This window comes from Mobula birostris, chromosome 14, assembly GCF_030028105.1.
Source record: "Mobula birostris isolate sMobBir1 chromosome 14, sMobBir1.hap1, whole genome shotgun sequence".
NCBI lineage: Eukaryota > Metazoa > Chordata > Chondrichthyes > Myliobatiformes > Myliobatidae > Mobula > Mobula birostris.
Window position 1 is genome coordinate 50065940 of NC_092383.1, and position 13905 is coordinate 50079844.

General features: G+C 44.9%; 1 protein-coding gene across 1 annotated transcript; it reads right to left on the reverse strand.

The window, feature by feature from the left end:
- Positions 1 to 429: 429 nt before the first annotated feature.
- Positions 430 to 2129, reverse strand: LOC140209492 (potassium voltage-gated channel subfamily A member 2-like). Its single transcript, XM_072277737.1, has one exon. The coding sequence runs from the start codon at positions 1985 to 1987 to the stop codon at positions 488 to 490; it is 1500 nt and encodes a 499-aa protein (XP_072133838.1). The 5' UTR covers positions 1988 to 2129; the 3' UTR covers positions 430 to 487.
- Between the last annotated feature and the right edge of the window lie 11776 nt (positions 2130 to 13905).

The window sequence follows — 13905 nt, forward strand, 5'->3', positions numbered from 1 at the left end:
GTGGTCCAATATCCACTTTGAACTCTCTTTTGCTTTTTATATATTTGTAAACACTTTAGGTATCCTCTTCTGACAAGGAAAGAAATGATTGAGACAACAATGACCACGTGTAACTTGTGTTTTAACTTTAGTGATTGGATGTATTAGCAGGCAGGCAGATTAAATTACCCATTGTGTAGATGTGGTACTTAGATAAATAAGTTGAACTAGGCCATTCCAGTAAAGGATTCCGTTGGTATTCTCGAGTTTTGTTGCTCATTATAGTTGTCACATGCAGGATTCTTCTATTTTTTTTTGGCTTTCTCTAAAGTTAATAGTATATTTCCCCGAGTGGAGGGTGATGGAATGTGTCGGGAAGGGTTTAAAGGAACATAGTTACCATGTGAATGTTTAATACTCTAAAACAAGTACTAGGAGCCACATGGACTGACACGCAAAGCAAGCTATAAACTAAAGAGAGGAGGAGGGGCCAATGTCTGTGACCTGCTCACACGTCGCTCCTCATCTTGGTGATGTTGACGTAGTTGGGGTTGGATAAAGTGCAATTGTCATTGTGGAGGTTGTGGTCGGGGGGTTGCCGGGTGCACGGCACCCCCTCCTGGTTGTACTCCGACTTGCAGATGCTGGAGGCGCTGTTGCTCCTCTTCAGGTCAGTGACGGATGGGATGGTGGGGCAGCTCCTCACGTGTAGGTACTGTGCCTGCTCCTCGTTCTCCGTCTCCCGGTGGTAGAAGTAGTTGAAGTTGGAGACGATGACGGGCACGGGTAGCGCGATGGTCAACACGCCGGCGATGGCGCAGAGGGAACCCACCATCTTGCCGCCGATGGTGACGGGGTACATGTCCCCATAGCCCACCGTGGTCATGGACACCACGGCCCACCAGAAGGCGTCAGGGATGCTGTCGAAGAAGGAGCTGGCCTCATCGGCCTCGGCAAAGTAGACTGCGCTGGAGAAGAGGATGACGCCGATGAAGAGGAAGAAGATGAGGAGGCCCAGCTCCCTCATGCTGGCCTTCAGTGTCTGCCCGAGGATCTGCAGGCCCTTGGAGTGCCTGGACAGCTTGAATATGCGGAAGACACGGACCAGACGAATGACCCTCAGAATGGCCAGAGACATGGCCTGCTGCCCCTGCTGTTGCCCATTGCCTGCCTGCTGCTGCTGTTGTTGCTGTGCAGCCAGCTCAGTCCCCAGGGTGATGAAGTAGGGTGTGATGGCCACGATGTCAATGATGTTCATGATGTTCCTGAAGAAGGTGGGCTTGCTGGGGCAGGCGAACAGCCGGACAAGAAACTCAAATGAGAACCAGATGATGCAGAGGGTCTCGACAATGAAGAAGGGGTCAGCAAAGCTTGGAGCGTGATAGGGAGTTGTCTCATTGCTATAATGGGGCTGACCCCCGGCTGGATTTTCCTTGTCGTCCCTGAAGACGGGGAGTGTCTCCAGGCAGAAGCTGACAATAGAGATGAGGATGACCACAACGGACATGATGGCGATGACTCGGGCCGGGCCTGAGCTCTCAGGGTACTCGAAGAGCAGCCAGATCTGCCGTTGGAACTCATTTTCCGGTAAGGGCCGCTCCTCTTCCTTGATGAAGCCTTCGTCCTCCCGGAACATCTCCATGGCCTCCTCTCCAAGCTCGTAGAATCGTATCTCCTCTGCAAAGATGTCTAGGGGCACGTTGACGGGTCTGCGCAGTCTCCCCCCCGACTGGTAGTAGTACAGAATGGCGTCGAAACTTGGCCGGTTCCTGTCGAAGAAGTACTCATTCCTCAGGGGATCAAAGTAGCCCATCCTCTTCTTGGGGTCCCCAAGCAGGGTATCAGGGAACTGGGCCAAAGTCCTCAGCTGAGTCTCGAACCGCAGGCCCGAGATGTTGATCACCACCCTCTCACAGCATTCGTGATTTTGCTCCAGCCCGTACAAGTCCTGGTTCTGGACCGGGAGGGCTGCCAGCTCGTCCACATTGTCCCCCTGGGCCACCGTCATGTTGCTGGTGGGCCTCACGTTTCTCTCACTGGGGAGCTGGGAAACACTGCTGAATTCAAAAGTTGTGTTCTAATTCTCCTGGTGACTGGGATTGCTGGGGTATTTTGTATCTCAACTATAATTACCTGAATTCTTAGTGGGAGGCGAGCCTGTGGATTCTAGAGTCATTCAGTCTTGCTATTGTTGGATAGTGGAGGCAATGGATTTCATTGATCCCAACTTATAAGGGAATAGTGGATCTTGGATATTTTGGTAGGTGTATCCTGCAATTAATGCATTCCAGAGCTAATGGTTTGAGCAGTAGAACATGTATTATAGTAGATCTCACAATTGTGGGTTTGTGTGTCTTGTTTTAGTGATACAGCACAGTAACAGATCCTCCTGGCCTAACGAGCCCACACCCAAGTGACCAATTAACCGACTAACCCATATGTCTTTAGACCGTGGGAGAAAACTGGAGCACCCGGAGGAAACCCACACAGTCACGGGGAGAACATGCAAATTCCTTACAGCCAGCGACACGAATTGAACCCAGATTGCTGAGTTCTACTGTACAGTGCCGGGTCTTAGTCAATCCTTTAGTTAGCAGATCTTTTGATTGGTAGTTCTTATAGTTAGTGAAACTTGTAACTTTCTGTTCTGGCTGTTTCTGTCCCCTGCATCTTTGTTTTGGAATATCTCGTTAGTGGTTCCTGGAGCTGGAGATGGCAGTGTCAGTACTTACTGCAGTTAAATGATACCAGAGATAAAAATCGATTCTGGGTGCTAGAGCTGATGAATTCTGCTCGTTGCTGCTGGGATTCAATGAAGCAAGTAGCTGATTCTGGTTTGTACAACCCAAAGTTAGTGGATGTTATAGTTTATGGATATTAGAATACTCTAGAGTCATTGAGTCATTGCAAGAGTTTTTGAAACCTGTAGCTACAGATGTTGGATGTAGTGACTAAGTTCAAAGATACTTGTAATATGTGGACCCACAGCTGGTAGATCTCAGAGTTGGTGAATGTTGTAGGTGGTGGATCCTGGAGATTGAGGATCTACATGTTCGTAGATCCTGAAGTCTGGGGATATTAGTAAATCTGGGTCTCAGTGGTTCCTGGATTTTTTTGGCTTCATGAGTCACCACAACCTGGACTTAATGGCTGCTGGATCTCACAGTTTGTAGCTTTTGGAATATGTGGATCTTGAAGACTGTTAGATCTGGAGTTAGAGAGCTCAATACTCCCGGAAGTAGTCAGTATAGGACTTGGTGGCTAATGCCTTTGATAGACTGTGGAGTTAATAACTTCTGAGGTTCACGGATCCCAGAAAGTGGTGAACTCTGCAGTTAACTTGTCCATATGGTCCTTAATGAATTTTGGAGTCCTGGTTCCTGAATTTCGCAAATTCTAAAACTAGTGTCTCGCAGGGACAGTGAGCCAGTGGATTCCAGAGATTCCTGTTGCTAGAAGCTCCTGGAATGAATGGATTTGCAAGTGCTTGAGTTCTGAAATTTGTGGAGTAAGTAGTCTGTATTGGCTAGCAGGCTCCTTCTTTCTGATTTACTTTTAATGCCCAGAATTATTTCCCACAAAAGCAGCGATGGAGAAACTGCTTGTGCATTTGAGATGTTGTGACAGAAGACGTCCTGACTCATCCAGCTCAGTGCTGTAGCAGAAACTTCCAAAGCAGCAGAACACCTACTTAAAGCAGTGGCTTGTGCTCAGGAGAATCTAGATGGAACCTAAATTAAAACAGGAAGAGAGAAAGAACATTACTCGTTCCATCTGCCACACAGTGGCCACTTTATTAGGTCGACCTGAACCACTACTTGTTAATGCAAATATCTAATCAGCCAATCATGTGGCAGCAACTCAATGCAATAAAAGCACACAGACATGGTCAAGAGGTTCATTTGTTGTTTAGACCAAATATCAGAATGGGAAAGAAATGCAATCTAAGTGACTTTTAAGTTGGTGGACAGCAGCAGCAGAAAATGACAGGTAGGTGGTAGGTCATGCTTGACCAATCTATTGGAGTTTTTCGAGGAGGTTACCAGGAAAGTGGATGAAGGGAAGGCAGTGGATGTTGTCGACATGGACTTCAGTAAGGACTTTGACAAGGTCCCACGTGGGAGGTTAGTTAGGAAAGTTCAGTCGCGAGGTATATGTGGAGAGGTGGTAAATTGGATTAGATATTGGCTCAATGGAAGAAGCCAAAGAGTGGTAGTAGAGAATTGCTTCTCAGAGTGGAGGCCTGTGACTAGTGGTGTGCCACAGGGATCAGTGCTGGGTCCATTATTATTTGTCATCTATATCAATGATCTGGATGATAATGTGGTAAATTGGATCAGCAAATTTGCTGAAGATACAAAGATTGGAGGTGTAGTGGACAGTGAGGAAGGTTTTCAGAGCCTGCAGAGGGACTTGGACCAGCTGGAAAAATGGGCTGAAAAATGGCAGATGGAGTTTAATACAGACAATTGTGAAGTATTGCACTTTGGAAGGACAAACCAAGGTACAACATATAGGGTAAATGGTAAGGCACTGAGGAGTGCAGTAGAACAGAGGGATCTGGGAATACAGATACAAAATTCCCCAAAAGTGGCGTCACAGGTAGATAGGGTCGTAAAGAGAGCTTTTGGCACATTGGCCTTTATTAATCAAAGTATTGAGTATAAGAGCTGGAATGTTATGATGAGGTTGTATAAGGCATTGGTGAGGCCGAATCTGGAGTATTGTGTTCAGTTTTGGTCACCAAATTACAGGAAGGATATTAATAAGGTTGAAAGAGTGCAGAGAAGGTTTACAAGGATGTTGCCAGGACTTGAGAAACTCAGTTACAGAGAAAGGTTGAATAGGTTAGGACTTTATTCCCTGGAGCGTAGAAGAATGAGGTGAGATTTGATACAGGTATATAAAATTATGATGGGTATAGATAGAATGAATGCAAGCAGGCTTTTTCCACTGAGGCGAGGGGAGAATAAAACCACAGGACATGGGTTAAGAGTGAGGGGGGAAAAGTTTAAAGGGAACATTAGATGGGGCTTCTTCACACAGAGAGTGATGGGAGTATGGAATGAGCTGCCAGACGAGGTGGTAAATGAGGGTTCTTTTTTAACATTTAAGAATAAATTGGACAGATACATGGATGGGAGGTGTATGGAGAGATATGGTCCGTGTGCAGGTCAGTGGGACTAGGCAGAAAATAGTTCGGCACAGCCAAGAAGGGCCAAAAGGCCTGTTTCTGTGCTGTAGTTTTTCTATGGTTTCTATATACTCAGTGGCCAATTTGTAAGGTACCGTACAAGGTGGCCACTGAGTGTATTTTATAGGAGATAGTGAAGGAGAGTGGAATTGGAAGAGTAAAAAAGGGAATGAATCAGAGTTAAAGAAGATAGAAAACAGGTAGGCTAAAGAACATAGAACAGTACAGTACAGGCCCTTCGGCCCATAATGTTGTGTCAACCTTTTAACTTACTCCAAAGTCAATCTGACCTTTCCTTTGACATGGCCACCAAAGAACTATGTAGGAGGGAAGGGTCATGATATTGTGCTGACCTCTTAACCTACTCTAAGATCAACCTGACCTTCCCCTCCTAGGTGGTCCTCCATTATTCTTTTGTCCACATTCCTATCTATAATTCTCTTAAATTGCCCTAATGTATCTGTGACCAAAACCCTTGGCAAAGCGTTCCATGCACACACCACTCTCTGTGTAAAGAACTTACCTCTGACATCCCCCCTTTACTTTCCTCCAGTCACCTTAAAATTATGCCCTCTGGTGTTAGCCCTGGGAAAGGTCCCTGGCTGCCCACTCGATCTATGTCTCTTATCATCTTGTGCACTTTTTGTTAAGTCACCTCTGCCCAATCTCAGTGAGCCTATCTTCATAAGACATGTTCTGTAAACTAGGCAGCATCCTGGCGAATCTCTGTACCCTCTCTAAAGCTTCCATATCCTTCCTATAATGAGGCGGCAGAAAATGGATGGATGGGGAGCAGAACAAGGGGAAGCAAGGAATAGGTTGGCAGATAAAGGGGGAAGAGAAAGAAATTTGAAGAATAGAGGATTAGGAAGTAGGTTTAAGTTACAATGAGCAGTCAAGCACTAGACTGTTGATTCAGAGATGCAAGTTTAGATCCCATCTGAGGAATTTAAGTTCAAGACATTAGTTAAAAGTTTCTTTATTTTTCTGGAGGGTTAGTCTTAATGACAGGAATTGAAATTAACAGATGCATTTAAGATCGGGGTTCAATTCCTGTCGCTGCCTGTAAGAGTTTGAACATTCTCCCAGTGATCACATGGTTTCCAGTTTGTGGGCATGGTGTATTAGCGCTGGAAGTGTGACGACACTTGCATGCTTCCCCCAGCACATACGTGGACTGTGTTGGACATTGATGCAAATGACACATTTCACTGTGTGTTTCGATGTACAAGTGACAAGTAAAGCTGATCTTTGATCTTGAAATGCTTGTTTGCTGCCACCTTGCCATTTGTGTAATTCTCAAAGTACCAGGCCGAGACCCTTCATCAGGAGGGAGGTAGCTGGGTGGGAGATGAAGTAAGAAGCTGGGAGGGATTTGTGCAAAAAATTAAATGGTCAAAGAACAAGGAGAGGAGAGTAGACCATGAGTGAAAGGGAAGGGAGAGGGGCACCGGGGGAAGGTGATGGACAGGTGAGGTTAAGAGCGGGGTGAGGGGGGAACCAGAATAGGGAATGAAAAATGAGAGAAGGAGGCCGAAGGTGGCAGATGGACTTCTTCTTCCCCCTTCCCCCTTCTTTCCAGTCCTGATGAAGGGTCTCGGACCAAACCATCGACTGTTATTCCTCTTCACCGATGTCGCCTGACCTGCTGAGTTCCTCCAGCATTTTGCATGCTTTGCAAAAGATGGAGGGAAGTGAAAGGAGGGGAGTGTAGAGATGGGAGACGGCTGCTGGAGAGAGAAAAACAGGAATACAAAGCACTACCTTATAAAACCATAAGACATAGGAGCAGAATCAGGCCATTTGGCCCATCGAGTCTGCTCCGCCATTTCATCGGCTGATTTATTATCGTTCTCAAACCTATTCTCCTGCCTTCTTCCTGTCACCTTTTATGCCCTGACTAATAAAGAACCTAATAAATAAACCCTCCGCTTTAACTAATAAAGAACCTATCACCCTCCGCTTTAACCAGTCGGCCACCATAGCCATCTGTGATAATTCCACAGATTCACTACCCCTCTGGTTGAAGAAATTCCTTCTCATCTCTTTTCTAAAGGGAAGTCCTTCTATTCTATATAAAAATGATGGTGAGAGACACATTCACAACTGCTTGGCTACATTCTGCTTCAGCCCCACCTACACAGAGGTTTGCAGATATTACCACCGTAATGGGCTGATTCTCAAACCAGATGAACAGGAGTACAGGAAGGAGATAGAGAGCTTAATGACCTGATGTCACAACAGCACCCTTTCCTTTACTGTCAGCAAGGTCACTGACTTCAGAAAGGGGGCAGTGCTCATTCTCCTGTCTACATCAGTGGTTGAGAGCTTCAAGATCCTAGGTACAAACATCACCAATTGTCTGTCCTGGTCTAACTGCCAAGAAAGCTCACCAATGCCTCTACTTCCTCAGGAGGATAAAGAAATTCACCATGTCCCTGTTGACTCTTACCAACATTTATTGATGCATCTGTTTGGATGCACCATGGCTTGGTATGGCCGCAAGGAATTTCAGAGAGTTGTGGACACAGTTCAGCACATCACAGTAATCAGGCTTCCCTCTATGGACACTGTCTACAGTTCTGACTACCTCAGTAAAGCAGCCAGCATAATTAGAGACTCCACCCACCCCAGAGATTCTCTCGTCTCCCCTCTCCCATAGGACAGAAGATACAAAAGCCTGAAAGCACATACCACCAGTTTCAAGGACAGCTTCTAGTCCACTGTTATCAGACTCTTGAATACACCTCTTGTACAATAAAATGGACTCTTGGCCTCACAATCTACTTCATTATGATCTTGCAATTTATTGTTTACCTACACTGCACTCTTTTGGTAGCTTTTACACTTTATTCTGCACTGTTATTGTTTTACCTTGTTCTGCCTGAATGCACTGTGTAATGATTTGATCTGTATGAACAGTCAGTAAAACAAACTTTTCGTTATACCTTGTACATAGGATGATAAACTAAACCAAAACATAGATGGACAGACGACAACAGGGAACACGGAGTAAAGAAGAGTATAACGATCGTGAAGAGGGGCAGAGAAGATGCAGAGAATGATGGAGAATGTAGAAATAAGCATGAGTGTAAAGAGAGTGTCAGAAGTAGAAAGATCAATAAAAAGTTCAAGTTAATTTCAAAGTAAATTTATTATCAAAGTACATATATGTCACCTCACTTTCATTTTCTTGGAGGCATTCACAGTAAATACAAGAAACACAACAGGACCAGTGGGGACTACACACAACAGAGACGGACAAAACAACCAGTGTGCAAAAGACCGTACAAATACAAAATGAAAAGCATAAATAGTAATAATAAATAAATAATAATAAATACCTGGTAGGGCTCGGAAACCTGTACCAACCAACTGGCGGGTGTGTTCAAAGACATCTTCAGTCTGGCATTGGCACTCTCGGAAGTTCCCACCTGCTTCAAAATGGCAACAATTATACCAGTTCCCAAGAAGAGCAGTGTGAGCTGCCTTAACAACTATATCCAGAAGCATTACATCTATGGTGATGAAGTACTTTGAAAGATCTCAGCAAGGACCTGGATCCACCACAATTTGCCTATCGCCACCATAGATCTACAGTAGGTGTGATATCATAGGCTGCACATGCAGCCTTGGATCACCTGGGCAACGCTAATGCTTATGTTAAGGTACTGTTTATTGACTACAACTCAGCATTTAACAGTTCTGATCAAAGAGCTCCAAAACCAAGGCCTCTGTACCTTCCCTGGCAACTGGATCCTTGACTTCCTCACCAGAAGACCACAGTCTGTGAGGATCAGAAATAAGACCACAAGACCATAAGATACAGGAGCAGAATTAGGCCATTTGGCCCATCGAGTCTGCTCTGCCATTTCATCATGGCTGATCCAATTTTCCTCTCCGCCCCAGTCTCCTGCCTTTTCCCCATATCCCTTCATGCCCTGACCAATGAAGAATCTATCAACCTCTGCCTTAATTATACATGAAGTCTTGGCCTCCACAGCTGCCTGTGGCAAAGAATTCCACAGATTCACCACTTTCTGGCTAAAGAAATTCCTCCTCATCTCTGTTCTGAAAGGACGCATCTCTATTCTGAGACTGTGTCCTCTGGTCTTAGACTCTCCCACCGTAGAAACATCCTCTCCACATTCACTCTAGAAAGGCCTTTCGCCATTCCATTGGTTTCAATAAGGTTACCCCTCATTCTTCTGAATTCTACTGAATACAGGCCCAGAGCCTTTAAGCACTTTTCATATGACTCTTCATATGAAACACTCTTCATATCACTGTTCCATTCAACCCTGGAATCATTTGTGTGAACCTTCTTTGAAACCTCTCCAGTTTCAGCACATCCTTTCTAAGATAAAGGGCTCAAAATTCTCCAAGTGAGACCTCAGCAGTGCTTTATAAAGTTTCAACATCACATCCTTGTTTTTATTTTCTGTCCTCTTGAAATGAATGCTAACATTGCATTTGCCTTCCTCACCACAGACTCAACCTACAAATTAACTTTTAGGGAATCCTGCACAAGGACTCTCAAGTCCCTTTGCACCTCAGTTTTTTTTATATTTTCTCTCCATTTAGAAAATAGTCAACCCTTTCATTTCTTCTACCAAAGTGTATGATCTTACACTTCCTAACTCTGTATTCCATCTGCCACTTCTTTGCCCATTGTCCTAATTTGTCCTAATTTGTCTAAGTCCTTCTGTAGCCTCTCAAACTACCTGCCCCTCCACCTATTTTCAGATCATCTGCAAACTTTGCAACAAAGCCATCAATTCTATCATTCAAATCATTGACATATAACGTAAGAAGAATCAGCCCTAACACAGACCTCTGTGGAACACACTGGTCACTGGCAGCCAATCAGAAGAGGCCCCCTTTATTTCCTTTCTTTGTCTCCTAGCAATCAGCCACTACTTTATCCATGCTAGAATCATTCCTATAATATGGACTCGTAGCTTGTAAGCTGCCTCATGTGTGGCACCTTATCAAAGGCCTCTGAAAATTCAAGTACACAACATCAACTGATGTTCCTTTGTCTACCTTGCTTGTTGTTTCTTCAAAGAATTCCGACAGATTTGCTGGACAAGGTTTTCCCTTCAGCAAACCATGTTGACTATGGCCTATTGTATAGTGTGCCTCCAAGTCCCCCGGAGACCTCATCCTTCATACCTCTCCACCTCGGTGCATCTCAAGGATTTGTGCTTAGCTCACTGTTCTGCTCTCTCTACACTTACGACTGTGTAGCTAGGCACAGTTCAAGTGCTATCTGTAAATTTGCTGTCAACATAACTATTGGCAGAATTTCAGATGGCGACAAGAAGCCATACAGGTGGGAGATATGGTGTCACAGCAACAACCTTGCATTCAACATCAGTAAGACCAAAAAGCTGATTGTGGACTTCAGAAAGGGTAAGATGAGGGAAGACACACCAGTCTTCACACAGGGATCAGAAGTGGAGAGAGTGAGCAATTTCAAGTTCCTGGGAGTCAATATCTCTAAAGATCTATCCTGGGCCCAATATATCAATACAGTTACAAAGAAGGCATGAAAGTGGCTATATATTATTAGAAGTTTAAAGAGATTTGGCATGTCACCAAAGACACTCGCAAATTTCTACAGCTGTACTGTGGAGAGCATTCTAACTAGCTGCATCACTGTCCAGTACTGGGGTGTCTACTACGCAGGATCAAAAGAAACTGCAGAAAGTTGTGAACTCACTCAGCTCCATCATGGGCACTAGCCTCTGTAGCATCCAGAACATCTTCAAGGAATAAAGCCTCAAAAAGGTGACATCCATCAAAGGACCCCATCACCCAGGACATGCCCTCTTCTCATTGTTACCACCAGGAAGGAGGTACAGGAGCCTGAATGCACACGCTCAACGATTCAGGAATAGATTCTTCCCATCTGACATCTGATTTCTGAATGGACATTTAACCCATGAATATGACCTCATTACTTTTTTTGCACTACTTATTTCATTTAACTATTAAATATATACTGTATATACTTGCTGTAGTTCACAGGTTTTGTTATGTTTTGCATTGTACTGCTGCCACAAAGACAACAGATCTCCTGACATATGCCAGTGATATTAAACCTGATTCTGATTCTCATTAAATAAACCACATATACTGTTAAAGATTGTGGAATCATTTCAGTGTTGGGCTGATTAAAGTTGAGTGAAGTTATCCCCTCTGGTTCAATAGCTGTTCCTGAACCTGGTGGTGTGGGACCTAAGACTCTTGTACCTCCCCCACTGAGGCAGCAGTGAGAAGAAAGCATGGCCTGGATGATGGCAGTCTTTGATGATGGATGCTGCTTTCCTGCAACAGTAGATGTGCTCAATGTTGGAAAGGGCTTTTCCTGTTAAGGACCAGGCTGTATCCACTACTTTTTCATTCCATGCCATTAGTGTTCCCATACCAGGCTGTGATGCAACTGGACAGTACACTCTCCACTGCACAATAAAAGATTGCCCAAGTTTCAGATTGGTGATCAGTTTGAGAGAGGCGAAGAGTGAGACAGAGAAGGGAACAGAATATAAGAGTTGGATTTATGATAGAGAGTAAAATTGACATTTGTAAGAGTGGTGGAGACACATGAGACTGCAGATTCCAGAGTCTGAGGAAATTTGGTATGTCACTGAAGATTGTAGCAAATTCCTATAGATGTACAAGCTCCCCAATTGGAATTTGAGCTGTTGTTCCTCCAAGCTGAGAGTGGCCTCATTGTGGCAATAGACAAAGCCATGGATCAACACGTTGGAATGGGAATGGGGATTGGAATTAAAATGGTTGGCAATGGGAAATGCTGCTTGTTCTGGACAGAGTGAAAGTACTTGGGTTGGGTTTCATTGATGTAGAGAAAGCCATAGCGGGAGCTCTGGCTGCAGTAGACGACCTCAACAGATTTAGAGGTGAAGTATTGCCTTACCTGGAAGGAGTGTTTGCAGCCCTGAATGGTGGTGAGGGAGGAGGCGGATTGGCAGGTGGACCATTACTGCTTGCATTGATAAATGCCAGGAGGGAGAGTGGACAAGGGTATATACAGTGGAGTAAAGGCGGCAGGGGAAGGGCTGGTAGATAGGACTACAGAGATACTCTGGTAGAGAGCTGGATTTGAATAGCTTGTGCTGTCACCCTTCCATGGTGAGGCTTGTGCCTCTGTGTCAATCTCTCCCAGCAACTGCATAGAATCAGTGGGCCATAGGGGCAAAGGAAATAAACTATCTCAATCACCTTAACAACAGAGCTGGCAAGAATGATCGGAGTTAAAAGTTAACTTTTCCCTCGGTCATGATGACCAGCACCCTGAGATCTTACAGGACATATCTCCAATTAACAGCATTAAGGTTTGTGGTCTACCAACATTCTCTGCATTCTGGAGGGTTGAAAACTGCAAATTTGGTTAGTGTTATGCTTGACAGTGCCAGCTCAAATTCATGTGTTGAATTCCCACCGCTGTCTGTAAGGAGGTTCTGTGTTCTCCCCAATGACTGCATGGGTTTCCTCTGGGGCTCTGGCTTCCCCCCACATCCCAAAGACATACGGCTAGAGTTAGTGAGTCGTGGGCATGCTATGTTGGCGCCAGAGGCATACCAACACTTGCAGGCTGCCCCCAGCACAATCCTCGGGCTGTGCTGGTTGTTGATGCCTTTCACCCACAACAATCAACTGCAGCATTACAATGTCAATTCTCCCACTCCAACACCACAGCCGACCACCATCTTACACACCAGCCCCCACCGAAGCCTCTAGCCATATCTGTCATATAACTCTTCACGTAGTAGAATTCTGCAGCTGCCTGTGAATGTGTGGGTTTCCTCTGTGTGCTCTGGTGTCCTCCCACATCCCGGAGATGTATGGGTTAGGGTTTGTGAGTTGTGGGCACACTATGTTGGCGTCGGTAGTGTAGAGATACTTGTGAGCTGAGCTTAACACAAGCAACACATTTCATGGTATGTTTTCATGTACACGTGACACATAAAGCTGATAATGTCACTGTTGTAGAAAGCGGGAACTGAACAGCCAGTCAGCTCTCTCTCTGTCATAGAGTTGTCAAGCACTACAGCACAGAAACAGGCCCAGTGTAGATTTCTATCAACTCTCCCCGCAAGGCTTTTTCCTTCAAGCAATAGTCACAACCTCTCGAGGCAGACTAACAGTTCATCACGGACTAGATGGGCTGATGAGACTGTTTCTGTTCTGCAGTGTTCTTTGACTCTATGGCTATGACTTTCTAATCTATACTATAACTTCAGAACCACACCCACGAAACTGTTGTCATGTTCCATGTCCTGAACCCCTTTAAGATGCTCGTAACTTTCTGTTAATGAAACAGTATTCCTCCAGATGAAGCCGTAAGAGTATTATATAAAGATTCAGTGTGACTTCCCTGCTTTAACACTGTGCCTCCTTTTTTAGTGCACAGAACTGAATCTGCCTTATTAATGGCTTTCTCGAGCCGTCCTGCCGTTTTCAATAATGTGTGTACACAGGAATCGCCTCTAACACATCTGCACTGATTTGCCTTAGTTAGAGCAATCTCTTCCAGATAACTATTAATCCTGTCCCGATACTAAATTAAGGCACAGAAAACCAGAAAACGGAGAGATTCAGGGAGAGAGAGAGAGAGAGAGAGAGAGAGAGAGTGGGGCAGAGAGACAAACAGCCTGACAGGGAGAGAAAGAGAGAGAGGAGAGGGATAGAGAGAAAGAGAGAAA

Excerpts from the sequence above, each read along its gene's own strand:
- LOC140209492 (XM_072277737.1), bottom strand. The coding sequence starts at position 1,987 with ATGACGGTGGCCCAGGGGGACAATGTGGACGAGCTGGCAGCCCTCCCG.